At 35.9% G+C, this 26,548-nt stretch overlaps 1 protein-coding gene across 3 annotated transcripts in view; it reads right to left on the bottom strand.

Moving 5' to 3' along the window:
* The window catches only part of LOC134537933 (signal transducing adapter molecule 1), a 165,821-nt gene that overhangs the window by 28,667 nt on the left and 110,606 nt on the right, over window positions 1-26,548 (bottom strand). For all 3 annotated transcript variants that reach the window (XM_063378909.1, XM_063378910.1, XM_063378911.1), the window contains one exon: window positions 18,631-18,815. In XM_063378909.1, coding sequence (XP_063234979.1) covers window positions 18,631-18,815 — 185 coding nt within the window. The remainder of the gene's footprint in view (window positions 1-18,630; window positions 18,816-26,548) is intronic.

Below are 26,548 nucleotides of genomic sequence, written 5' to 3'. Positions count from 1 at the left end.
AAACACTAAATTACCTGTGTTGCTTGAATTGGCTTAAACGTCTTGATAAGGAGATGAAGAAAAAAAAGAAGAAAATTATTATATTCGTCGATAATTGTACTTCACATGGAGACATTCCTAATCTGACAAACATAAAAACAAAGTACTTGCCTGCAAACACCACTTCGAAACATCAACCACTAGACAAAGCTTCAAACTGCACTATAGAAAGGAAGTTGTCAGACAGTATCTTGCTGATATTGAACACCAAATGCCAACTACCATTGACGTGTTACACGCCATGTGGATGATTGCCAAGGCTTGGAATCAAGTCCGCGAAACAACCATCACAAACTGCTTCAAAAAGAGTGGATTTCAAGTTCCATGTGATGAGAAGGATGATGAGGATGTCTTGCCACTCGCAGAACTTGCGAAGACCTGGCCAAGAGTTCAAGAGACTGAGTTCAAAGAGTTTGTAACCGATGATGATTTAGACGTCTGTGGAGAACTCACTGATGCTGAAATTGTCACATCTGTATTGCCAGTTGCTAATGAAGAAGTAGAAGAAGGTGAGGAAGAAGTGAGTAAAATTAACCAACGTGATTTTACAATAAAGATACGCTCTAGATTTAATAAAATGTGATTTTTTTTTTAAATGGTGGTTTAAGTGAAGGTGCAGTTAAATCCATCACGAGATTGGATTGTGCTTTGGATACGATAACTAACACCGTTGGTAAGCAGATCACAATTTGTGACATTTTTTCTAATCAAGAGAAACAAAATGATGACTAAGCTACCATAACCACATTGTTGATTTTCTGTTTAGGTATATGCGAATATTGTTTATTGTATTATTGATTGTGATTTCTATTTTGACAGAAAATTGTGAAAACTCTTTTGAAATAAAAAATTGTAACTTGTTAAAACGAATCATAGTCCAACCTAACCTCAACATGACAAACCTCATTGTAACGAATTACATGGTCTAACGAAAATTTTTCTAGTTCCCTTCAGTTTCGTTAAATTGAAGTTCGAGTGTACTATCAAATTCATTATAATTTATTGTCAAATTCCTAAACTTTTGGCTGAAACAACTTTTGATGAAACAAACGATTACCGTAAAAACAGGGGTTGAAAATTAAAAAAAAAAAATTAAAACTTTCTTGGTATGAAATTAGTCTGAATTTATTAATAACCATCTTAATATTACCTTCAACCTTTGTTTAATCAAAATTTTTATACGACCATGTATCAGTGCTTGGGATGACAAATAATGTTTGGAGATCATAAATAATTTTATAACTACCTAAGTAAGATATTCAATGCTGGATGCAATAAGTTAAAATAGTCAAAATATTTTTGCTGCATGGAATGAGAAAATGTTAAATCTTTCTTTTTTGAAAATTTATGAGCATGTAGGATGTAATGTAGGCTAGATTACATTTGTTCCAGGAGTTTATAGAAGTTCCAAAAATATTTTCAGAAGAAATATCTTCTTCAGAATATACCTACGCTTGAAGGCTGTGCCGAAAGGGATTTGTTTACTTTGAGGTTAACAAAATAATGATTATATATAAGATACATCCTGTTAACTTTTAATTTCATGCCTGATTTAAATTAATGAAGTAATAACTTGTGTGTAGTTACCTCTATTGTCTCTTTGTTTCTTAGTTAGCTCACACAAGTTCTTTTAAAATACATGCTTTTCATTTAATTAAATATCTGTAATACTCTATATCCAGGAGTGCACTAGCAGAATGATATCACAGCTTACAGCTGTCTAGCTGCAGTGTTGGTTGTTTCATTAATTATTTAAAATAATCTATACTATATTATAAAGCTGAAGAGTTTGTTTGAACATGCTAATCTCAGGAACCACTGGTCCGATTTGAAAAATTCTTTCAGTGTTGGATAGTACATTTATCGAGAAAGGCTATAGGCTATATTATATTATCAATAACATTAGGGATCCTTACTAAAAAGTCCAATTTAGAATCAAATGCGTTGGAGGGGGTTAGATACAACATGCAGTACACGTACAAAGTGTGTGTTGACAATGCAGCAGGCGCTAGAAGTTTATTTCCTATTGCCTATTAACATTGTTGCCACACACTATATGCCGTTTCATTCTTAATTTCCCATACAAGTAAAAAACACCCGTGTGATATTAACAATGAAGCAATCAGTACCCTCATAAGAGTTCAATTAGTATTTAAATACTTTTTATCACTTTAAATCGCAAACCTAAACTATTGTTTTTTTTCCCTCTCTCTGTGTTTAATTTGTTTTCTTAATGCCCTTTTTTTCAAGTATATATATTTTACAGACTTGAAACTTCACAGTAATGTTCCTTATGTTACGCAGGATGACATTTTCCAAAAATTAGATCCCATGGGTGGTTAAAAGCAGGCAACAGTGGGTACTTTGTCTGCATGAGAACAGGATTTTGCATTGCTCATGCCTTCTGCGTCTCCATGGCAACGGGCATCGCGCGGCAGTTGCGTACCCACAAGGAGGGGCATGTATAATGAGCGGCGCAAGAGTGATCTGCCTGTAGACTGCCGTAGCGAAGTACGGGTACATCAGTTGTACGTTGCGTGCACGAGTCGGGAAACCATCGGTGCTATTCATTTTCTCTCTGGTACATTATACAGCATTGTAATAAATTTTCACTGAATTTTTTTTATTTACCATTACTGTAAATGGGAGATGTGGCTTAATTTTTTTCCATTAGTATAGCCGTGCGAAGCCGGGTCGGGCAGCTAGTATAGAATAAAACACTAGGTATACAAGGGTAACCACATTTTAAAATATACGAAACATTATGGTGCTTATGTTCAATTCAATTAAAAACGTATAAAGTAAATAGCAAGAATTTAAAAAAAAAATTAATTTGTAATGTTTATTTCTATTAATGCCTAAACTACTGAATATTTTGTGAGCTATATTTTACAGTTTATTGTAAAGTACAACTTATTTTTTTTTCACTTTTTTAAATCTATATATTTTTTTTGTTGTTACAGATCACATCAGTGTCCGATGAGGACTCGAAAATTACGGCCACAGGGAAGAGATTCACAGTAAAAGAGAAAGTAGCTGCATTGGCCCTGTATAAACAGACTGGTAAAGGGTACTGTTTGCTGTCCAAATTGTTTGCTCTGCCATCAAGAAAGACCTTATCTTCTTTTCTGTCAAAATTCGTAAAGAAAATTCCCCCACACGAGGAAGCAGCTCAGGACGTGGCTGGCACCTGCTTGCTGACCATGCCCTTGTTTCTTTGCCACAGGCAGACGTAAGAAGAGGAAACTTTTGTAGAAAGTGCAACAAAAACAAATGATCACAGAAGTGGTCAAGGCATTGCAAGATGCTGGCTTGTCTGCAGTACATTGTGTGTGTGATCAAGTAACTGCAAATGTTGCTGCCATAAATGTTTTAAAAGCGGAGTGCCTGACTTTCATTCGGTTGAACCAAGCCAATCTGCATTCAGAGGATTATATCCATTTACGCGATGCAATTAGCACCGAAGGAGATGCAGCCAAAGTTGGTCGATTGACTATTCTACTGGCGACGTACACAGGTAGCCCGCATCATATGCATGAATATGCGCCAGATGCAATGACATATGTTCGTCATTACGGTCGGCCAGATCTATTCATTACCTTTACGTGTAATTTAAATGGATAGAAATTGTTCAAATGCTGCTTCTCGGTCAAACATCAAGCGATCGACACGACATCACCACACGTGTCCTCAAGTAAAAATCCGGTCGCAGATGAACTACATTGATAAGCAATGTGTCTTTGGGGATACTTGATGCTGGATGTATTCAATCGAATAGCAAAAACGAGGCGTACCGCATGCACACATTCTTTTTTGGTTAGTTGAAAGAATTCGACCAGACAAAATAAATGATATCATATGTGCCGAGATTCCTGATCCCGAAATCGATCCAGACCTAGACCTACATGATGATGTAATTACAAATATCATTCATGGACCAAGTGGTGCCATCGACCCCCAATCACCGTGCATGGTTGACGGGAAGTTTTCCAAACGTTATCCACGAAAATTGACGGCGGAGATCATTACTGGCAATAATGGTTATCCACTGTATCGGCGTTGACTGCCTGATGATAACGGTCGAACTATCACAACGAAAGTGAAAGGACACAATTTTGTGGTCGACAACAGTTGGATTGTTCCATATTCACCACTTCTTTCCAAAACATTCAAGACACATTGCAACAATGAATATTGCAATTCGGTGAATTCCATCAAATATATTTGCAAATATGTCACGAAAGGCAGCAATATGGCGGTTTTTGGCATCCAAACCTCCAATACCAACGATGAAATTACACGCTATTAAGTTGGTCAATATGTAAACTGCAATGAGGCAATTTGAGGTATTGATGTGTTTTTTTTAATTTATCACTTCGCCCATACTGCAAACCGCAATTGTCACAACGTAGCATTTTCTGCTGTGACCTCCCCTTTCTCCACAGACCACTTGGTAAGGAGAATGTGAAAAAGATAGTCTAGATAGAACAACATAAGTTTAAGTACGACAGATTTTTTTAAAGCTGTATATGCAAACAGAATAACAATCAACTAACATGAAATGTGCTCATATTCCACAAACCAGATTAAAGTTAGCATATAGACTTTACTCAAGCACTCCAAGAATTAACATTAACATTAAGTCTCTCAGACTAGATTCAGGGCAAACCTCAGTAATTATCATTTAATTAACCAGATACCGCACAAAACTTGACCAGCTTCAAACAAAAATTGTAAAGTGGATGCAACTGATCAAAACTCTGAGCACAATTATCCATCAGGGATGAGGAGGCTGGGGAGTAGTGTGACAGGCCACACCGACTGCCAAACACTGCAGAAACCTCACCCACCCAATGTGTGAATAACATTAATAACAAAAAATAACTTAAGATACAAGAAATTATAAATTTACATATAAAAATTGGAAATATTTATTACTAATTAAATTTATTTATTTATTTATTTATTTATTAAATTTGTGACATGCACACCAACAGCCGAAGCTTTGGAGGTGTGCACAGAACAAGTAATAAAAACACGACACATACAAACGAATAAATACAACATAAACAGGATAATAAAAGACGACACATACAAGCGAATAAATACAACATACACAGGATAATAAAAGACGACACAATAACAAACAAAACAAAACAAAACAGCAACAGAGATAATCTTAACTAAATGATCTAGAATGGGAAGAATAAACAGGATTATAAAATTACTCAAAATATTAGGGTAATCATAAAAATTAAAATTTAAAGTTTTTAATAAAATTTTCATATTTATTGAAATTTGAGATAAGTCTGTAAATTAAATCATTATTATTGTGTAAGGAACATAATAGGGATCGAAGGCGGCTTTTGAACTGCGGGACTCGATTACCAGAGTTATCAAGTAAGTATAAGCAATTAATTTTTGAACTATAGCACTTAAACACAAACAGGGCATCCAGATGGATGCGACGATTTGAAAGAGATTCTAATTTGGGTAATTGATGGTGTCTAGAACTAATTATTTTGAAAAATTTATTTTGTATAATTTTGTTTCTAATCACAGTGTAATTCCTGTCAAGCCATTTACTAGAACCAACCAACACTAAAAACCCAGATATCATTCTTCCTTTGCTTGTATTAATACTTTCCACTATTACTCTTAAGCATAGCTGCCAACCTTTCATGCCAGTCATCAGTAATCACTCGGAGGCATATCCAGGATTCGGTGTGGTGAGTTGCCGGGAGGGTGGGGGGGTGTTTAGTCACCCCATCCCTAACACCCTTGTTAATAACACTACAGAACATACATCAAACTACATTTTTCAGCATAGGCCCACTGATAACAGCATTTTGAAATGAAGAAATGCACTCTTCACATAAAACGTCGATGTTGTAATTGTCATACACTTTACACTAACATTAATCTCTTGAAGTTAGATGTTGTTTCACTGCATGTTTTGCAGTCTGCAACTGTTTTTGGGAAAAATGTTTTTTGAAGCACACTTCCCCATCTGATGCAGTCTTTACTTTTTGAATTAGAAGTGCAGAAAGAGACTCTGTTGACAATGACGGCCTAAATTCAGTATGATTTTTTCGCACAGAACTAAAAATTTGCTCTGTGGAGGCATTGCTATGAGGGACACAATAATGCAAACATTACTTTACTTAGGGCACTGTATTTAATTTGACCACTTTCATTTTTCAACTGACTTATTTTCCACCAACTTTCATCAGACCTTGAACAATTTACAATGTCGTCTGTGAAATTTTCGAATTGATAGGCTTCGAGCCTGTCATGCTGACTTTCTTCTATAAGTTTTGGAAATATATGGACGAAATACTCTACAGAAGTAAATGAAACATCTTGCCTAACAGAAATGTCACAGCTACCTCTGCATGTTTTAAGAATACGTCGGTAAGAGGAAACTTTTTCAAAATGTAAATACAAGCTGCAACATAAAATTCCCTCACAGAAGAATAGAAATTTCTAACATCTATATCTTTTACAGACTTTTCCTGTAAGTATGCCCTAGTTTTCGCACCAATCACCAGCTCTGAATCAAACTTTTGATTTTTAACCTTCTGAAATTCAACCTCTGTGATTGAAGTGGCTCCAAGTTTCAGAGCAGATGGTTTGATAAACCTCATAAGTAAGTCTGTCAGAAGACCAACAAACTTTCTTCTCAAGATGTGTATGACAGGGGCTTCCTACTGTAAATACACATCAACAGAATTAAAAACTGGGAGAACAGACTCCAAAAAATAACAGTACAGCTTTGTGACAGGATCCTGCATTAATGACCTCAACATTGAATGCTGTTTATTTGTTGAATCCACTTTCAGAAGAGGACCATGACAGAACAACATTTGTAAGGCTTCCCACTGCTCTACAACCCGAGTATTACAATCAAGCAAAGAAAGCCAACGTGTACTTACATACTTCAAAATTTTGTGACTTTTCATTCCACAAATTTCCTGGTACACCTTCAAAGTATTCTTCCTCTTAGAGCTTTTTTCTAAGTAATAAAATAGTTGCACTAAGAAGTTTTCAACATCTACTAACATATGTGAGGATGCCTTCTGAGCTGCCAAATGCACTAAATGGCATGAACAGCTCTGCATTACAACTGCAGGGTGGTGTTCTTTTACATTGTGTTTGCATTATCTGAAGAAAATGCAATGCAGTTTTCCCATGGAATTCTGAGAGAAGAGAGCTCTTTATTGATAACTGAAAAAATTCCTAACCCGGTGTTGTCACTAGTTTACAAAACCGACAAAAGTACAACAGATACCTGACCTCCAGCTGGATTGAAAAATGAAACAACCAAAGGGTACAGCTTAACAGAATTGGAATCAGTACTTCCATCAGTTGCCAACGAGAACGGCACCTGCTGCAAAATAGAAACTATTTCTCTTTTTGATTCACTTGCCATGTGCTGAACCAATGCATTCGTCTTGGTTCTAGCACAACCATATTTATGCGCAATCTTTGAATCAGGAAACATAGCCCTAAATAAATTACTTGCGTGGTTGGAGACCGATGATGGGATATTATGCTCAACTAGAAATGAAGTGAACAATAACTCTGCATTCGTAACATCCGTATCGCCACTGTTTACAAAAAAAAGACGAAATTGATTTATTGTCTGATTTCACTTTCGCATAATCTCGGTGTTTCTTGCATTCAAAATGTCTTCGGCAGTCGTCTCTACCTCCGTGGGCAACCGAAAAATCACTATTACAGACGTTGCAGAATACATGATTCTCAGACACAGATGAACGTGAAAAACACGGCCATTCACTTGCATAAATGTCCCGGTATTTTTGTAATACAGGTGTTCTTTTGCTAGTACTTTCACTCCGCACAGCAGCACGCTTCATCGTATTTTCAATGCCACTCTGAAACGGTAAAATAAGTGATGCGTCGCCCACGCAATCCAAACATAACGGCCATGTTTACAGTTAACACGAAAAGGACGCCGAGACTGCTTGAAAAAATCGCCGCAACAGCGCTACTATTGCAAGATATCGACAGCGATAGCTATCGTACTCACAGCGTCAGCGATATAGTTCTATAATAAACAAATATCACGTAAACAGCTTTTTGTGGTTTTTGTAAAAAAAATCCGTAATACTTTCTTACCAACCCGTAATTCAGTAACATTTGTCACTACACGTAATAATTACGGACAATCCGTAATGGTTGGCAGCTATGCTTAAGTCTCAACAACGATGGTATAAATTCCTAAACATATTGTTATCATAAATTGGCTTAAAACAGGAGACACAAAACTGCTTCATCTATTCTTTATCTTGTATAAATAATTGAAACCGTTTCAAAACCCATACCAATTTAAAAACAATTAAGCACTAACTTCGCTACATCAATTCTTCTAAAATACATCAAACATTTTTGTCACTCTATTGAGAAAACCTGTTCAATGCCGACAGCATGCACTAAGATTTGAGAAATAGTTTGTAGGTTAATAATTTAACTTTTCACTGCATAACCAGAGCTTATTTTACTAAGGCCAAAAACTTACTTAGATGCCCACGTTCACTGGTCCCATCAGAAATAGTAGACATATGACCTTCCCAACTCTTCGTCAACTGCAACAGGCCTGCTCCGAAACAACAGAAAACCACCCCATGTCTCGTGCCTGGCAACATGGCTGCTATTTGCACCAGCTGGACAACGCCAAGAATCCTTGTCGAATGTGGTCACCTCCCACATGATAGTATCGGAGACCCACACTTCGGATTCCTGCATTCGTAGACCAAGATTACCGTATTTACTCGCGTAAAGGCCCCCCCTTTTTTTTTTCCAAATTTTCGACTCCAAAAAAGGGGAGGGGGGCCTATATGCGAATTTGGAGGAAAATATAGATATTTCTTTTTTTCAGATATGATCAACTAACATTTAATAAAAGCAAAATGAAATACCGCCACAACTTATTTAAACGCCAATTAAATTTTGATTAAATGAAACAGTGGAACGACTGGCAAGGGGTCAGAAATTGTGTCCTGTCATGGTTTCATGAGTGCTGTGCTGTGATTAGCAGAAAGGACGTGCGAGGGCGGTGGCTCATAACAGCACATTGTGAGATTGTAAGGGTGGAGAGTTTAAAGTCTGGGTGCCAGGGCTTCATTTTTTATCAAGTTTCAGATGTTTAACTAGAAATTGTAGGCCCCAAATGTGCGGCGTAAGCCCGGGTAGTCCGCTGGTCCACCGGGAGCATGTGCCCGTGTATTTTCGTAGCTGCATGACAAAGTCACTAGGGACTTTATTTCAAGAAGGCACAGAAAATTGAGTAACATTCGGCGAAAGTGAGTGTTTGCTGCCATATCTAGTGTAAAGAACATGTAATAATTTTGTCGCCGAGAAGAATAAAAGTGGAAATTAATTTCAGACACGTTTATTTGGTAATTATCGTTAGCAGTTACAAGTCAGTTGACAATCATTAATAGAGTTTTACACCTCAATACCTGCAACAGTCATAGAGAGTTTCATCAAGTGTTTTATGTTTGTGCAAGAAACAGTCGTCATCTGAGCCGGGCTCCATTGTGACTTGTTACAAGTGTTTTAATAATGTTTACGGACATAAATCAATTGGAAACACAACAAACATGACTTTTAAAGAGCATGGCAGGAGAGAGAAATTTCACAAGAACTAGGGATGGGATTTTCGAATCTTGGATTCGTCGAATATACCGAATCCTATGGATTCGAGGATTCGTAGGATCCGAGGTGGGATTCGGGGTGGGTTTTTAAGAGTTTTAGGTAGTAATTGAAAATTGTAGTGCTGGGCGAAGTTTGAAAATTTTGAACCGAACCGAACCCTTACGTTCGGTTCAGTTCGAAACCTCTTAAAATATATTCGAAAAACCGAATGTAAGTTTAAAAAAATTACGTTTTTCTAATTTTCTAACCCCCATTTGAGACCATTCACAAAACAGCTCAACAAAATTCTATTACTTGTAATATTCCGACTTTTATCGCATAATCGTCGCCTCAACAGTTTCAAGCGCAGACAAAATAAAAAAAATTATTAATCGTCGCATAACTTGCATAGCATTTTTTCATATAGGCGCGCTTTGTTTTTGGTTTACTTTAGAGAATTTTGTATGCATTTGTCGTACTACGTAATATAAACTATCGTACAAATGCCAAAGGTATTGTATATTATACCTTTAACTATAGTGCGTGTACGAGAAGTGTTGTAAAATCACCAAAGATTGCGTACCCCATGCGTTAAACTAAAGCGCATGTACGAGAACTCTCGTATTTCGGCAAAACTAACGTGATCAAGTTAACACAAGACAAATGTGGTAGGAAATGATTACGTAAATTACATGTTTTAAATTACTGGGATGTATTTATTTTCTTTGGCCTTTTTGGTTATAACAGTCAGGTAATGAAAGTATTAATTTAATCTAGGGATGGGACGAATCCACATTTTGGTCGAATCCGAATCCTTGTTCGAATCCTCAGTGTTTGTCATCGAATCTCGAATCCCAGTCCCACACTAAACTTCACCACATGTTATTAAAAAAAATCCCACATTTATTTTAAAAAATTACACAGGCCTATGTATTAAAAAAAATCACATGTGTATTTATAAAATTATAAAATAAGTAGGGATGGGATTTTCGAATCTTGGATTCGTCGAATATACCGAATCCTATGGATTCGAGGATTCGTAGGATCCGAGGTGGGATTTGAGGTGGGATTCGAGGTGGGTTTTTAGGAGTTTTAGGTAGTAATTGATAATTGTAGTGCTGGGCGAAGTTTGAAAATTTCGAACCGAACCGAACCCTTACGTTCGGTTTGGTTCGAAACCTCTTAAAATATATTCGAAAAACTGAACGTTTGTTTAAAAATTTACGTTTTTCTAATTTTCTAACCCCCATTAGAGACCATTCACAAAACAGCTCAACAAAATTCTATTACTTGTAATATTCCGACTTTTATCGCATAATCATCGCCTCAACAGTTTCAAGCTCAGACAAAATAAAATAAAAATTATTGATCGTCGCATAACTCGCATAGCATTTTTTCATATGGGCGCGCTTTGTTTTTTGATTACTTTAGAGAATTTTGTATGCATTTGTCGTACTACGTAATATAAACTATCGTACAAATGCCAAAGGTATTGTATATTATACCTTTAACTATAGTGCGTGTACAATACGTGTTGTAAAATCACCAAACATTGCGTACCCCATACGTTAAACTAAAGCGCATGTACGAGAACTCTCGTATTTCGGCAAAACTAACGTGATCAAGTTAACACAAGACAGGAAATGATTACGTAAATTACGTATTTTAAATTACTGGGATGTATTTATTTTCTTTGGCCTTTTTGGTTATAACAGTCAGGTAATAAAAATATTAATTTAATCTTGTGTATTAAAAGTACTGGTCCAGTAAATTTTACAGTACGGTACTAATTTGACTAGCGTAGTCGCGGCAGCCATCATTATTTCTCGTGTTTTCTTTTTTCCTACGCAAATTTCTATAACCACACTTTTTACGTTACGTTTACAATATTATTGTTCTTGAGATGATTTGCGATGAGCAGGCTAACGTCGTTTAAGTTTTCCAAATGGAGAAAAGATAATGACGACCCGGATGACCCAGAACCACCCCAAAAAAAACGTCTAAAGTTTCTTGTGACGAGCAGCATTCTTCCAAGAAAACAGCAACTGCAGTCAGCGGGTTTTGTAATGTAGATAGGTAACTTAATTCACATTCGCCTTTTTTTTGATGTCCTATTAAAAAGTTTTACTTATTAAAAATGTTAGGTTATGTCTACCACAAAAATATGTTATGTGGCCTTATGCTGAATGTTCCTCATCTTTATAATATTTTTTTTTAATTGAAGGTTAGTGTACACTTAAAAAGGAATATAGTCTTTTTGAAATTTAGATGTAACTTCTTCACGAATTAAAAGTTGGTGTATATATATATATAAGCTAAGCTATATAATGTTTTAATTTTACATATGGCTGGAGAATCTTTCTTTATCAACACTCAGTTAAAGACCAAAATGCTGGAACTTCTTCATAAATTAAAAGTTGGTACAGTAGAACCCCGATTTAACGAAGTGCTATGGTTACCGAAAATGTTTACTCTAAATCGATGTTTCGTTAAATCCGATTTACCGATTTTCAATGACCCCCGCACTCATAATCGCGTCCCTACGTTTCCATATCGTAGACAGGGTCGACGCCGATATCTTGTGCTGCCGTGCTATCTCAGACTTCGTCAACTTTCCATCTTAAACGTTTTTGATCTCGCTCGTACGGCCCCCGGTTCGTACGTAAACCTCAGTCGTACGTACAGATTTTCAGAAACCGTGAAAAACTAGGCAAAAAAAATATATGAAAAGTGTAAGAAATACGTTAAAGTTTATTAAAATACAGTCGCAACCTGCAGCGTTTATAACAAATACGAACTACATACACATTGCGTCACAGTAAAAAATTTAAAAAAAAAATGGCCGCAAATTGATTTGTCCAGTTCTAATACCAGTAACATAAACGAATCGTCAAAAAAACGTAACAAAGCCGATATCCAAAAACAGTAAATAAAGTCATGTACAGTAGAATCCCGCCGATGCACGCGGTAGTGTCTAGCTGAGCTCGGCGTTTCCACTATCGCACGAAAAGCCGTCTCAGCTGCCATGTTATCTTACCCGCCCGCACGCACGAAAAGCTGCTGTGGTAGCTTCTGCGAGAGCATAAGAAACTCGTCCGGCCAGTCTGGCGGTAGCGGCGGCTTGGCGTCATACGTGACGTGACGCTTACCTCTCCCATCCCCTGCTAATTCTTCAAGGCTCATCCCTCCCAGAGCCACAAACCATGTAAAAACACCCCCCCCCCCCTCTTTTTTTTCCAACTAACATTTCAACACATTCCCCTCCCTTATTTCAACCTCCTCCCCTCCCACACTGCGTGCGCCAAAAGCCAGGTTGTATAGTCCATTCTCGGTAAAATAAATATTTTTATATACGACTGTCCTTCACAGTTAATAAATACTTTATAAGTTTAAGTTATTATGATACAATTTGTTTATTAGTCACACAGCAGTTTCTGCTGAAAAATCACTAATACCTCGAATTTTATTGAATAAAAAAAATTAGCAGGGCCGTAAATATATTTATTTTAATGCATAGTTACTTTTCCATCTGCAATCCCCCCCGTGTTTTTTTTTTTTTTTTTTTACGCTGCGAATGGACGTGGGAAAGATAATTGCTTGAGCTGTCAAAATAAACATCGCTGACGGCAAGGATGGGAGCGCATCCTGTCGGTCTGTCGCTGTGATTATCTACTCCAAAACATCGAAGTCCGAACAGCACTTATAAAAAATGTATTCCAAAAACTAAACACCGCGCACAAAGCTCTTACTGAAAATAATTGTATTGGCGTATTGGTGTGACGTGCTCACAAGTTGAAAAAACCTGGAGGATGGGAAAAGGAATATTTGGAAACGTGTGATTAGCACTGTTACTATGCGGGCGTGATTGGAAGATAACGTGGTGAGTCAAGCCAGGGACAAGGAAGGGGGAGGGGGATGCGGACAAAGAAACCCTTCATGACGTCATGTGTCGCGGACAGTCTATCTATCCAGGCGCGCGCAATGGCACGCACCTACGCAATTCAGTTACAGCGCCCGGAGTTTTTAAGCAATTTGAACAATTTTTTTTTATTTTTTTGTGATTGGACAGATGAAGCAAATGCACATATTAATATATAGTACCTCCATTCTATTACTGACACCACAGAGTGTATTTTTTAATAAGTTTCCGTTACAATTTACTTTCATTTTTTGGAAATCTATATTATTATTTTAATAAATTGGTGTTTTTTGATGGTTCCTGAAAACCTTTACGTTAAATCGCTGTTTTCGTTAAATCCGTGTTCGCAAAATCGGGGTTCTACTGTATATATATAAGCTAAGCTATATAAGGTTTTAATTTTACATATGGCTTGAGAACCTTTCTTTCTTACCACTCAGTTAAAGACAAAAATGCTGGTCATCGGTTCATTTTAATTCAAAACAATTATTTCTGTATGAGGTTCAGTTCGGCTCGGTTCGAAACCAGAGAACTGAGGTTCGTCCAGCTCTAGAAAATTGTATACCTAAACTATATTATAAAGGTAACGGAAATGGCACAAACATAAGATAAACTACGCTGCATTTTGTCAATTAGCATAACTACTCTATCATTTCCAACCTTCAATAATATAACATTGCAGAAAAAAACGTAACTTTTTTAAAATGGTGTCTGTTATACAAACGTATTTTATTGAAAACATAGGAAGGATTAATTTAACAGAGAATTAGACAGATGCAAACTTACATGTGTGGTTTTTGAGGTTATTTGTCTCTTATTTTATATCAGGTGTATACACTATACACTTATTTTATAATTTTATGAATACACATGTGATTTTTTTTAATACATAGGCCTATGTAATTTTTTAAAATAAATGTGTGATTTTTTTTAATAACATGTGGTGAAGTTTAGTGTGGGACTGGGATTCGAGATTGGATGACAAACACTGAGGATTCGAACAAGGATTCGGATTCGACCAAAAAGTGGATTCGTCCCATCCCTAAAAATAAGTGTATAGTGTATACACCTGATATAAAATAACAGACAAATAACCTCAAAAACCACACATGTAAGTTTGCATCTGTCTAATTCTCTGTTAAATTAATCCTTCCTATGTTTTCAATAAAATACGTTTGTATAACAGACACCATTTTAAAAAAGTTACGTTTTTTTCTGCAATGTTATATTATTGAAGGTTGGAAATGATAGAGTAGTTATGCTAATTGACAAAATGCAGCGTAGTTTATCTTATGTTTGTGCCATTTCCGTTACCTTTATAATATAGTTTAGGTATACAATTTTCTAGAGCTGGACGAACCTCAGGTCTCTGGTTTCGAACCGAGCCGAACTGAACCTCATACAGAAATAATTGTTTTGAATTAAAATGAACCGATGACCAGCATTTTGGTCTTTAACTGAGTGGTGAGAAAGAAAGGTTCTCCAGCCATATGTAAAATTAAAACCTTATATAGCTTAGCTTATATATATACCAACTTTTAATTTATGAAGAAGTTCCAGCATTTTGGTCTTTAACTGAGTGGTGAGAAAGAAAGATTCTCCAGCCATATGTAAAATTAAAACATTATATAGCTTAGCTTATATATATACACCAACTTTTAATTCGTGAAGAAGTTACATCTAAATTTCAAAAAGACTATATTCCTTTTTAAGTGTACACTAACCTTCATTAAAAAAAAATATTATAAAGATGAGGAACATTCAGCATAAGGCCACATAACATATTTTTGTGGTAGACATAACCTAACATTTTTAATAAGTAAAACTTTTTAATAGGACATCAAAAAAAAGGCGAATGTGAATTAAGTTACCTATCTACATTACAAAACCCGCTGACTGCAGTTGCTGTTTTCTTGGAAGAATGCTGCTCGTCACAAGAAACTTTAGACATTTTTTTTGGGGTGGTTCTGGGTCATCCGGGTCGTCATTATCTTTTCTCCATTTGGAAAACTTAAACGACGTTAGCCTGCTCATCGCAAATCATCTCAAGAACAATAATATTGTAAACGTAACGTAAAAAGTGTGGTTATAGAAATTTGCGTAGGAAAAAAGAAAACACGAGAAATAATGATGGCTGCCGCGACTACGCTAGTCAAATTAGTACCGTACTGTAAAATTTACTGGACCAGTACTTTTAATACACAAGATTAAATTAATATTTTTATTACCTGACTGTTATAACCAAAAAGGCCAAAGAAAATAAATACATCCCAGTAATTTAAAATACGTAATTTACGTAATCATTTCCTGTCTTGTGTTAACTTGATCACGTTAGTTTTGCCGAAATACGAGAGTACTCGTACATGCGCTTTAGTTTAACGTATAGGGTACGCAATGTTTGGTGATTTTACAACACGTATCGTACACGCACTATAGTTAAAGGTATAATATACAATACCTTTGGCATTTGTACGATAGTTTATATTACGTAGTACGACAAATGCATACAAAATTCTCTAAAGTAATCAAAAAACAAAGCGCGCCCATATGAAAAAATGCTATGCGAGTTATGCGACGATTAATAATTTTTATTTTATTTTGTCTGAGCTTGAAACTGTTGAGGCGATGATTATGCGATAAAAGTCGGAATATTACAAGTAATAGAATTTTGTTGAGCTGTTTTGTGAATGGTCTCTAATGGGGGTTAGAAAATTAGAAAAACGTAATTTTTTTTAAACGAACGTTCGGTTTTTCGAATATATTTTAAAAGGTTTCGAACCGAACGTAAGGGTTCGGTTCGGTTCGAAATTTTCAAACTTCGCCCAGCACTACAATTATCAATTACTACCTAAAACTCTTAAAAACCCACCTCGAATCCCACCTCGAATCCCACCTCGGATCCTACGAATCCTCGAATCCATAGGATTCGGTATATTCGACGAATCCAAGATTCGAAAATCCCATCCCTAATTTAATCTTGTGTATTAAAATTACTGGTCCAGTAAATTTTGCAGTACGGTACTAAATTGACTAGCGTAGTTGCGGCAGCCATCATTATTTCTCGTTTTCTTTTTTCCGACACAAATTTCTATAACCACACTTTTTACGTTACGTTTACAATATTATTGTTCTTGAGATGATTTGTGATGAGAAGGTTAACGTCGTTTAAGTTTTCCAAATGGAGAAAAGATAATGACGACCCGGATGACCCAGAACCACCCCAAAAAAAAAGTCTAAAGTTTCTTCCGACGAGCAGCATTATTCCAAGAAAACAGCAACTGCAGTCAGCGGGTTTTGTAATGTAGATAGGTAACTTAATTCACATTCACCTTTTTTTATGTCCTATTAAAAAGTTTTATTTATTAAAAATGTTAGGTTATGTCTACCACAAAAATATGTAGATAGGTAACTTAATTCACATTCACTTTTTTTTTGATGTCCTATTAAAAAGTTTTACTTATTAAAAATGTTAGGTTATGTCTACCACGTAAATATGTTATGTGGCCTTATGCTGAATGTTCTTCATCTTTATAATATTTTTTTTTAAATGAAGGTTAGTGTACACTGAAAAAGGAAGATAGTCTTTTTGAAATTTAGATGTAACTTCTTCATGAATTAAAAGTTGGTATATATATAAGCTAAGCTATATAATGTTTTAATTTTACATATGGCTGGAGAACCTTTCTTTCTCACCACTCAGTTAAAGACCAAAATGCTGGTCATTGGTTTATTTTAATTCAAAACAATTATTTCTGTATGAGGTTCGGTTCGGCTCGGTTCGAAACCAGAGAACTGAGGTCCGTCCAGCTCTAGAAAATTGTATACCTAAACTATATTATAAAGGTAATGGAAATAGCACAAACATAAGATAAACTACGCTGCATTTTGTCAATTAGTATAACTACTTGATCATTTCCAACCTTCAATAATATAACATTGCAGAAAAAATGTAACTTTTTTTAAATGGTGTCTGTTATACAAACGTATTTTATTGAAAACATAGGAAGGATTAATTTAACAGAGAATTAGACAGATGCAAACTTACATGTGTGGTTTTTGAGGTTATTTGTCTCTTATTTTATATCAGGTGTATACACTATACACTTATTTTATAATTTTATAAATACACATGTGATTTTTTTTAATACATAGGCCTATGTAATTTTTTAAAATAAATTTGTGATTTTTTTTAATAACATGTGGTGAAGTTTAGTGTGGGACTGGGAGATTGGATGGCGTCGAGATTGGATGACAAACACTGAGGATTCGAACAAGGATTCGGATTCGACCAAAATTTGGATTCGTCCCATCCCTAAAAAGAACACAAAATCATGGATTTGTAAAATTGGGAATTAGAATCAGAATCAAACCGGTAATTAAGGGAAATTGTGGGATTGGAATCGAGGAAATGTGGAATCAACCCATCCATATAATTATTCAAAACTGAGATGAATGAAGATAAGAACAAAGTATTTGACTAAAATTCTGAACCATAAATGGACTGAAATAAACTTTCCTCTCATGTTTAAGTGTGCTTGTTGCTAGATGAACACCGTAATGCACAAAGTCTTAAAATTAACTTTGTAGTCAATGTAATTTTTTTTATGTATCAGATTATTTGTATTTTGTAAAATTGGGTGTGGAATGAGAATTTCAGAAATACATTTTCCTATTGCATTTTATCTAAACCATCATCTGATATTACATTTTTTATCTAAGGAACATAATTGAAACATGCCATCCTGGATTCAACAGTTTTTTGAAAACACTTATAAATTTTTACTCTTTAAACATAGCACATAATTTTACGGAATGCCTCATTAATGATGACCGAATGCTCCTAATAGTTTCTCCCATAAAATAATTGATGCGTAGCACGGAACAATTATTATTTTTTTGTCAGAACGACTACAACTGTAATAATACTGTCAATAGACACTAATAAATTTAATTTCATCTGTACTGTATCAAGACATTAGGTTTCCGACCGATTTGCGTCTACGTGCACGCACCTGCGCGGCGGGCGGGTAGCCGTAGGGGGGCTTGGGCGCGGCGTGGTAGGGCGGCTCCCGCATCAGCGTGTGGTACAGGTTCACGGCCTCCACCAGGTCCGCGCTGAGCTGCGTCAGCTGCGCGTGCTTGCGGTCCACGCGCTCCAGCTCCTGGTCGATGAGCGGCCCCATGCCGTTCACTTGCTCTGCGCACGCACACCCGCCCACACTCCACACGCACTGTCTTACAGAGGTGAAGTCGCTGTACCGACCATCATTTTACCTGATAACGTCATAAGAAAACATTGATGAAAAATTGCATACTTTTTAATTCTCAAATATTATTCACAGTTTTTGCAAATTTAATTTAAATAATTTGTTTAAATATCATCAAGAACAATTAGTTATAGAAATTAACTGAAATCAAATCAATGTCAACAAATTGTTGATTTGAAATGATGAAATTGGACAAATAAATCAAATTTTTAATTGCTGTTTTTAAAAAGCCCGGCCTAACCTGTTTGATATTGTAGAAGATTTTTTCGCACGGTGGTTGGCCGGTTCTTGCACGCTCGGCTCAGGAGGAACTTGACAATTTTTCGTGTGTGCAGCCAGCGTTCATCGATTTATAAGATTTTATCACTTGAAAAATTGTTACCATTAATTTATTGCTATTTTCTTTAGTTTCCTTTTGAGGCATGCAGTATGATGATCCCTATGGATACTATCCTCTTTGGAATTCAAGCCAGATAAAAAAGTAACATGTTTGATTTTGAAAGCTACATTTGTATTTATTAAATATAGCCTGACGTACCTGGTGTTTCCCGAGCTAAACACATCGTAGTATAAACTTTTTGGCAAATCTGTTTTTAGTGGATGCATACGTAGCAAAAGAAAATATATGTGCCAAATTTACAATGTGTAGGTCTTATAGTTCTGACGAATACGTTATTAGTGAGTCAGTAAGTGGTATTTCATTTATATACTGCAGTCACCCTAAATTAGTCGACCCTGAATGTAAGACGACCCTCAATTATGCAAGTCAAGGTTACAAGAAAAATTCTTAACTCACCTTTTTCTTTTCTTTGTTTACTAGGAATTCACTGAACAGATCAAAAAAAAAATAATCTAAGTAACTTATGTAATTCGCAATGCTTATATTCAATATAAAACAAATAAATCAAAATTCGGAAATTTTAAACAATTTTAGAATAACACAATTTTTTCAGATTTTTTTTTTAAAAATAGTTTGTTCTCAGTTATAAGTCAACACTGATTTTTTTGGGAAGTCTTCCAATGAAAAACTCTAGTCTTATTTTCAGGTGAATACAGTACATAAAAGAGTGTCTATTGTCTATGGGTAAGTTTGTTTCACAAATGTAGTTAGTACTACTCCAAGCTGATAGAAGTTTTTTTTCTCTTGGCATTAAAAAAAAAAGACTTTTTGTCTACTTCTCTGGATACTCCTGATGCACAAACAAAAAACACTAAGCCCAGGATTTGTAGTAAAAATTTCTAAATCTTAAAAAAGAAGCATGTTTGGTTATTTTCTGTCTAAATAAAGCCCAGCGTTTTGCTCAATATACCTTCGACCTAAATAAAAGGAAAATCACTATCTACCTGAGATTTCAAAAAAACAATCCCTGTTAACATGGGCAAAAATCTGTAGTATTCATTTCACAGTTACGATTTTACAAGCGCAAGCAGGCCTCAGCGAAAAGCTTTATGATTCCAGCTTTTTGATTAAAACGTAGTATACTTCCATCTACAATAATGTAGCTTTATTATAGTGAAAGAATTTGAGAAATCAGTCCAGTGGTTTTCGAGTTTATTTCGGACAAATAAACACACTCTATCTTTGTAATATTAGTATAGATATTAAACTAAATATCTTTTGCTCCTATTCCAAATAAAAAAATTTGCCGATAAAACTGTTGAAAACATCCCACGGCAAATACCAGCAGTACATTGACACAGTTATAAAATCTGATAGCACTTTATATACACTTTTCAGTTTCAGTACATATTTATATTTTGCGAATTGTAAATTAAAAAGTCCACTGTATCATAAAACACAACAATTTATGATCTAACAATTTCTAACAAAAACATGTATGTGTTACAGTACCATTTGTAAACAAATGGACATGTCATTTACCTCCACTGATTTTGAAAGTCCTATTGGCCAAATGGTCATTCCATGCTAAATCAACCAGAAAATAATAATTTTTGGCATCACCATCTCCGAATTAAAAAAAAACTTGGCGAATTAGCAGTAGGCGTGCAAAAAAGTGCATTAGCAAAGTTACAGTCCCCTGTCAATAATACTTTTTATACAGCAGGGTTGCCAACTTGTGGAAAAAGTGGAAATTTTGCTGCGCAAGGTCCAATAAAAATATTTGTAACTTCCTTCGTAGTTGAGTGAGAACCTTGATGTAGGGCTCAATGGAAAGCTAGAAAAGTATACTTTGAGATAAAAATAAGTTTTACGAATTTTAAAAGAAATTTGTTTCAAGGTCATGATCATGTAACCTGTGACCTTGAAAATTTTGAAAAGTGTTCTTTAAAAAATGTGATAAAATTAAATGTTATGAAGTGCATTATGGGCTATAAGTGACATAAGTTTCATTTTGGGATGGATCTGGGAACATAAGCTACATCTCAAATACTGACTAGGGATGCAGTGGAATTGAGCCACTTTTGCACCCAATGTTCTTAGAGCAACTTCAGACAAGTGTATATACTAATCACGTCAGTCTCACAAAGCAAGGTCGGTCTTAGTGCAGCTTTGTCATTGACAACAGTGCTATATATTTGGTGTGAATTTCTTAAGTTTAGCCGTATTGATACGTACTTTGCAACAATGGAAAATAATTACATAAATACACAGTGCTGTAATCAGTTTAATATTTAGGGTCACAAAAGCAGCAGAAAACAGTTGAGAAATGTTCTTCAGTGGATGATACAGAAACAACCACACCTGCAGACTGGACAGAAGGTATGTGATTCATGTTGGAAACAAATCTCATCAATAGCAAGTGCAAGTACTACACGGGAGGAAGAGTACAGTGAAGAGGAAAGCTCAACTGACAGTGATGAAGAGGAATCAAGCCTGGATGTAGTGCTGCACACATTTAATAACAGTCTACCAAGTATAGGGGAATCACCCATAATGAAAATAAAAGTGAGAACAGCAAAATATACAAGGAAAAAAGTAATGAAAATATCATCTGCAATTCAAGAAAGAATATTTCAAATCCCTGTACCAGAAGTAAGAGTATCACAGGAAAAACGTTGTGATGAAAATATATTAGAACAATTGAAGGAAAAGTTTGAAGGGTGTACAGAAAGAAGTATGAAGGTGCAAATTTTGACTATTTTACCTAAAGATTGGAGTATTAGCAGAATACAGAAGGAATTCCCAACTGCAATGAACTACATGATACGAACATCAAAGAAGTTAGTGAAGGAAAGTGGAATAATGACATCACCTAATCCAAAACCAGGGAAAAATCTAGACTGCAGTGTCGTCAATATTGTTCAGATGTTTTATTCAAACAACAATGTAAGCAGAATGATGCCTGGTAAAAAGGACTTTCAAACTATTCGAATTGGAAATACCAAAGAACACAAACAAAAGAGGCTCCTACTAAACAATCTGAGAGAAGTATATGCCTTGTTCAAACAGGAGCATCCAAGTGTCAAAATTGGTTTCTCCAAATTTGCATCTCTACGGCCTAAATATGTGGTTTTGGCAGGATCTAATGGGACACACACTGTATGTGTCTGTGCAGCACACCAAAATATGAAGTTGTTAATGATGGCTGTAATTTGGCCAAACTCATGGAAAGAGAAAATCTGTTAACATATCACCACTATGTGGCTCAAATGATGTGTAATCCTCCCCAAATTAAATGTTTTTTCCATGAGAGTGCAGAATGTCCAGGCCCTGATAACATATGAAAATCACTGGAGACGACATTGGAGCAGAATTCAATTGAAACTGTAACATTCAAGCAGTGGGTTGCATCAAAAATTTACACACTTGAAGTTCTTGTGAAGTCATCTGATGATTTCATAGAATTATTCATTTCTAAATTATTAATCCATTTGCAATATACAACCATGATGAGTCAACAGAGGAAATAATTTCTACCAACCTAACAATAATTTCTGATTGTCTCCAGCATGATGTCATTGCAGTACATACTTTTCTTACACATCTTATTCCATTTTTGAAAGAAAAAGTCACTTTATGTAAAATATATTACTTCTCTGATGGTTGTGCTGCTCAATACAAGAATAAAAGTAACTTCTCAAATTTGATGTATCATGTAAATGATTTTGGAGTTGGAGCTGAGTGGCACTTTTTTGCCACCTTTCATGGCAAGAATACATGTGAGGGTCTAGGGGGAATACTGAAGCGACTGGCAGCCAGAGTAAGTCTGCAACGTCCTTACACAGACCAAATTATGACCCCACGGCAATTGTTTGAATGGGCTGTAAGTAGTTTGCATAACATGAATTTTGCTTATGTCACTCAGGAAGACCTAATGAATGAAAGAAAGTTGTTGCCTGAATGATGTGCAAATGCTAAACCAATATCTGGAACTCAGAAGCGTCATGCCTTCCAGCCTGTTTCATCTGAGGAAATAATTGTGAAGAGATTTTCTAGTGAATCTGAAGGTGAAACTCACTACATGAATAAAATTAAATGTACATTGTCTGTGAATGATGTTAAAGGTTTTGTGACACACATGTACGGAAGTGGGTGGTGGTTGGGATGTGTTCTGAAAGTAGAAGAAAGTTCTCATGAAGTTCTTATTAGTTTCCTGCATCCACAAGGTCCCTCCCCATCTTATGTATATCCCCAGCATCCAGATGTTATGAAGATTTCAATTGAAGATGTGATCACAACTGTAGATCCAAGAACAGCAACTGGAAGGACACATATTTAACAGCCTTTGACACAATGACCTCGGAAAACCAACTAAAGGAAAGGAAGCAACAGTAACCTGCAGTATTGGTAATGAGTAAATGAATCATATATTGGAATTAATTCAGTGTTAAATCCACATATGACTTAAAGCTACGCCATTTTTTTAATTGTGTTAATACCTTACTAGAATAGTTTTAGTGAACATGGCCTAATTCACAATGTTCTAGTGTTTGATCCCAGATCCATCCCAAAATGAAACTTATGTCACTTATAGCCAATAATGCACTCATAACATATAATGTTTTCACATTTTTCAAAGATACAAATTTCAAAATTTTCAAGGTCACAGGTTACATGAACATGACCTTGAAACAAATTTCTTTTAAAATTCGTAAAACTTATTTTTATCTCAAAGTATACTTTTCTAGCTTTCTATTGAGCCCTACATCAAGTTTCTCACTCAACTACAAAGGAAGTTACAAATATTTTCATTGGACCTTGCGCAGCAAATTTTACACTTTTTTCCACAAGTTGGCAACCCTGCTGTATAAAAAGTATTATTTATAGAGGGCTGTAACTGCACCTGTACTGTTAAAGCCCAAAGTTTCATTGAATTCGGTGATGGTAATGTCAACAGGTGTGTGAAATGGCATGGAATGACCCCAAAAGTAAGCTAATGTGGGAGCCATAAATCCAAGTCAAGAATCAGTCTATGTTACCATTAGGTATGTCTATGGTCACAAGGGCTCACACAGCCATCTTCAAGGATGAGGCATTCCCGAAAACTTAAACATAGCTTAACCCTGATTTTTTTAGTTACCAATTACACCAATTTCTGCTCCTCATATAGTTATGTATTATCAATAAAACCACATAAACCATTCCTGTATTTTCCAGCATATAAGCATATAGTTTTCTGCAAGTGACAGATCGAAAGAATTTTCCAGTGAAGGATTTTATGCTAGTGACAAACTTTTAACGTCCAAATTCTGCAGCTGCAGGCTTTTCGAGACGCGATACACTTGTGAAACATGTCGCATTCAAGGCAAAAATCATCTGTTACATGACAAATTTCCATAACAGAATGTCAATGTGAAAACAACGAAAAAGGCGAAGGATGCTAAAGAAGAGTTTTCATTTCAAACAACAGAAGCATATATGTCAGTAACAATGCCAGTGGAGAAGATGGATCATCAAAAACTTTGGGAGTGGTTTGAGAAGTCATATCATTTTTAAAACACTTGAACCAACCACAGCACAGTCAGTATTTCATGCTGCTCGGTTGTGCTGGACTGCACACACTCACTTTGTGCTCAGGCACAAAACTATCAAGTGCAATATAAACAAGTTGTTCACTGGAATCAGATTCAGGGCCTGTTTGGGGTTCATTTCCTCCATGTCCAGAGTTGGGTGCACAAACCACATTTGGTTGGAGTTATGTGGCATGGAGGCAACTAAACAATGTTGTGGTGAAAGTGAACTCAACATCAGTATTACCTCAACCGGTAATAACTTGGTGGAATACTTGGTTTGAGTTTGTCAACTATATAAATAAGCATTTGCATGACATTGAGATTCTGGACAAAATCAGCAAAGAAAACAAAAGGGGTTAAAGTTTTTAAAGAAATTACTCCAAAAGAGATCAAAGTGGCAGAATTCCAAGCATTGCTCGTATCACAAAAGTGTGCATCTACTACACGCCCAAGCCAACTGTGGTCCTGGGAAAAAATGTGAACTACCCAAGGTCAGACGGACCCCTCCCTCCGCCGTCATCCCTTCCGCCACACTGTCCCCTCCCATTCCCTAGTCCACCTCAATGGTCGAAGCGCGTCATGTCGCGGGTGGGACGGCAAGTAGAGTTGTCACCATAAGTCACGACACAGTGTGCGGAAACGTATCGCTGTTCAAGTATTTCACGGATTCTTTGAAAGCGGAGCAAGGTTTCGAAGCGTGCGTGACTGTAATATAACGTGTTATTTTTGAAATATTTGTGCAATGGGAGTGCATGACTTGATGTAAGCTTTTGGACATACGCCATTGCTTAGCACATGTATGTCTGTAGAAGAAAACTACAAAAAACACAAATGACAAAAAACACAAATTAAGCAAAAAATTGCTGTTGTCAGGATCTAATGCCACACAATACTCCACAACAGGAATATGGTCAACAAACAAAGAAAAACAAAGAAAAATGGACTAACAGAACGAAAAAAAAAAAACACAAATGATGACAGCACAAAAATACCGAACCCACAAAATTCAGCACAACAGTTGAAACGAGACAGAAACACAGCAAAACGAAAAGACGAAACAAACACAATAGTTTTCCAAAAAATAATAAACAAAAGAGAAACGAAAAAAAAAAACCACAAATGAAGACAGCACAAATATTGAACCCAAAACAATTCAGCACAACAGTCAAAATGAGACAAAAACACGACCAAACGAAAAGATGAAACAAACACAACAGTTTTCTAAAACAGAAAGTAGCGACGTTTCGGGAACTGCTATCTGCTCCCGAAACGTCGCTTGTTTCTGTTTTAGAAAACTGTTGTGTTTGTTTCGTCTTTTCGTTTGGTCGTGTTTTTGTCTCATTTTGACTGTTGTGCTGAATTGTTGCAGCTCAGACAGTGAATGGGACTTTTCAGACAACAGCAGCACATATTCCAATGGTAACATATCAGGAATTGAAGAACTAAATGGCTGAGTGGGCGTTTGTTACGTGCACTATGCACGAAACTGTATTGAAATGTTTCTTGCATTTTTTTCATTAATTAATCACACAAACAATATTTTCTTTGATTATAGGCAAAGTATACCGACATGTATGTTAAATATGGTGCTGAGTGAAGTAATTATTATAACACAAGCGGTACGATGTGATGCTGTGACACACTTTGGTATACACTGTGACGACTTCGTAGACACTGTGTTTCGCTGTTTCATACGACTGTACGTTCACCTTATCACAACATTTCTTACTGCACGACTGCGCTTCAT

This window comes from Bacillus rossius, chromosome 12 (assembly GCF_032445375.1).
Source record: "Bacillus rossius redtenbacheri isolate Brsri chromosome 12, Brsri_v3, whole genome shotgun sequence".
Classification (NCBI taxonomy): domain Eukaryota; kingdom Metazoa; phylum Arthropoda; class Insecta; order Phasmatodea; family Bacillidae; genus Bacillus; species Bacillus rossius.
Note: the sequence above shows the minus strand (reverse complement) of the source record. Positions and strands in the feature narration are given on the sequence as shown.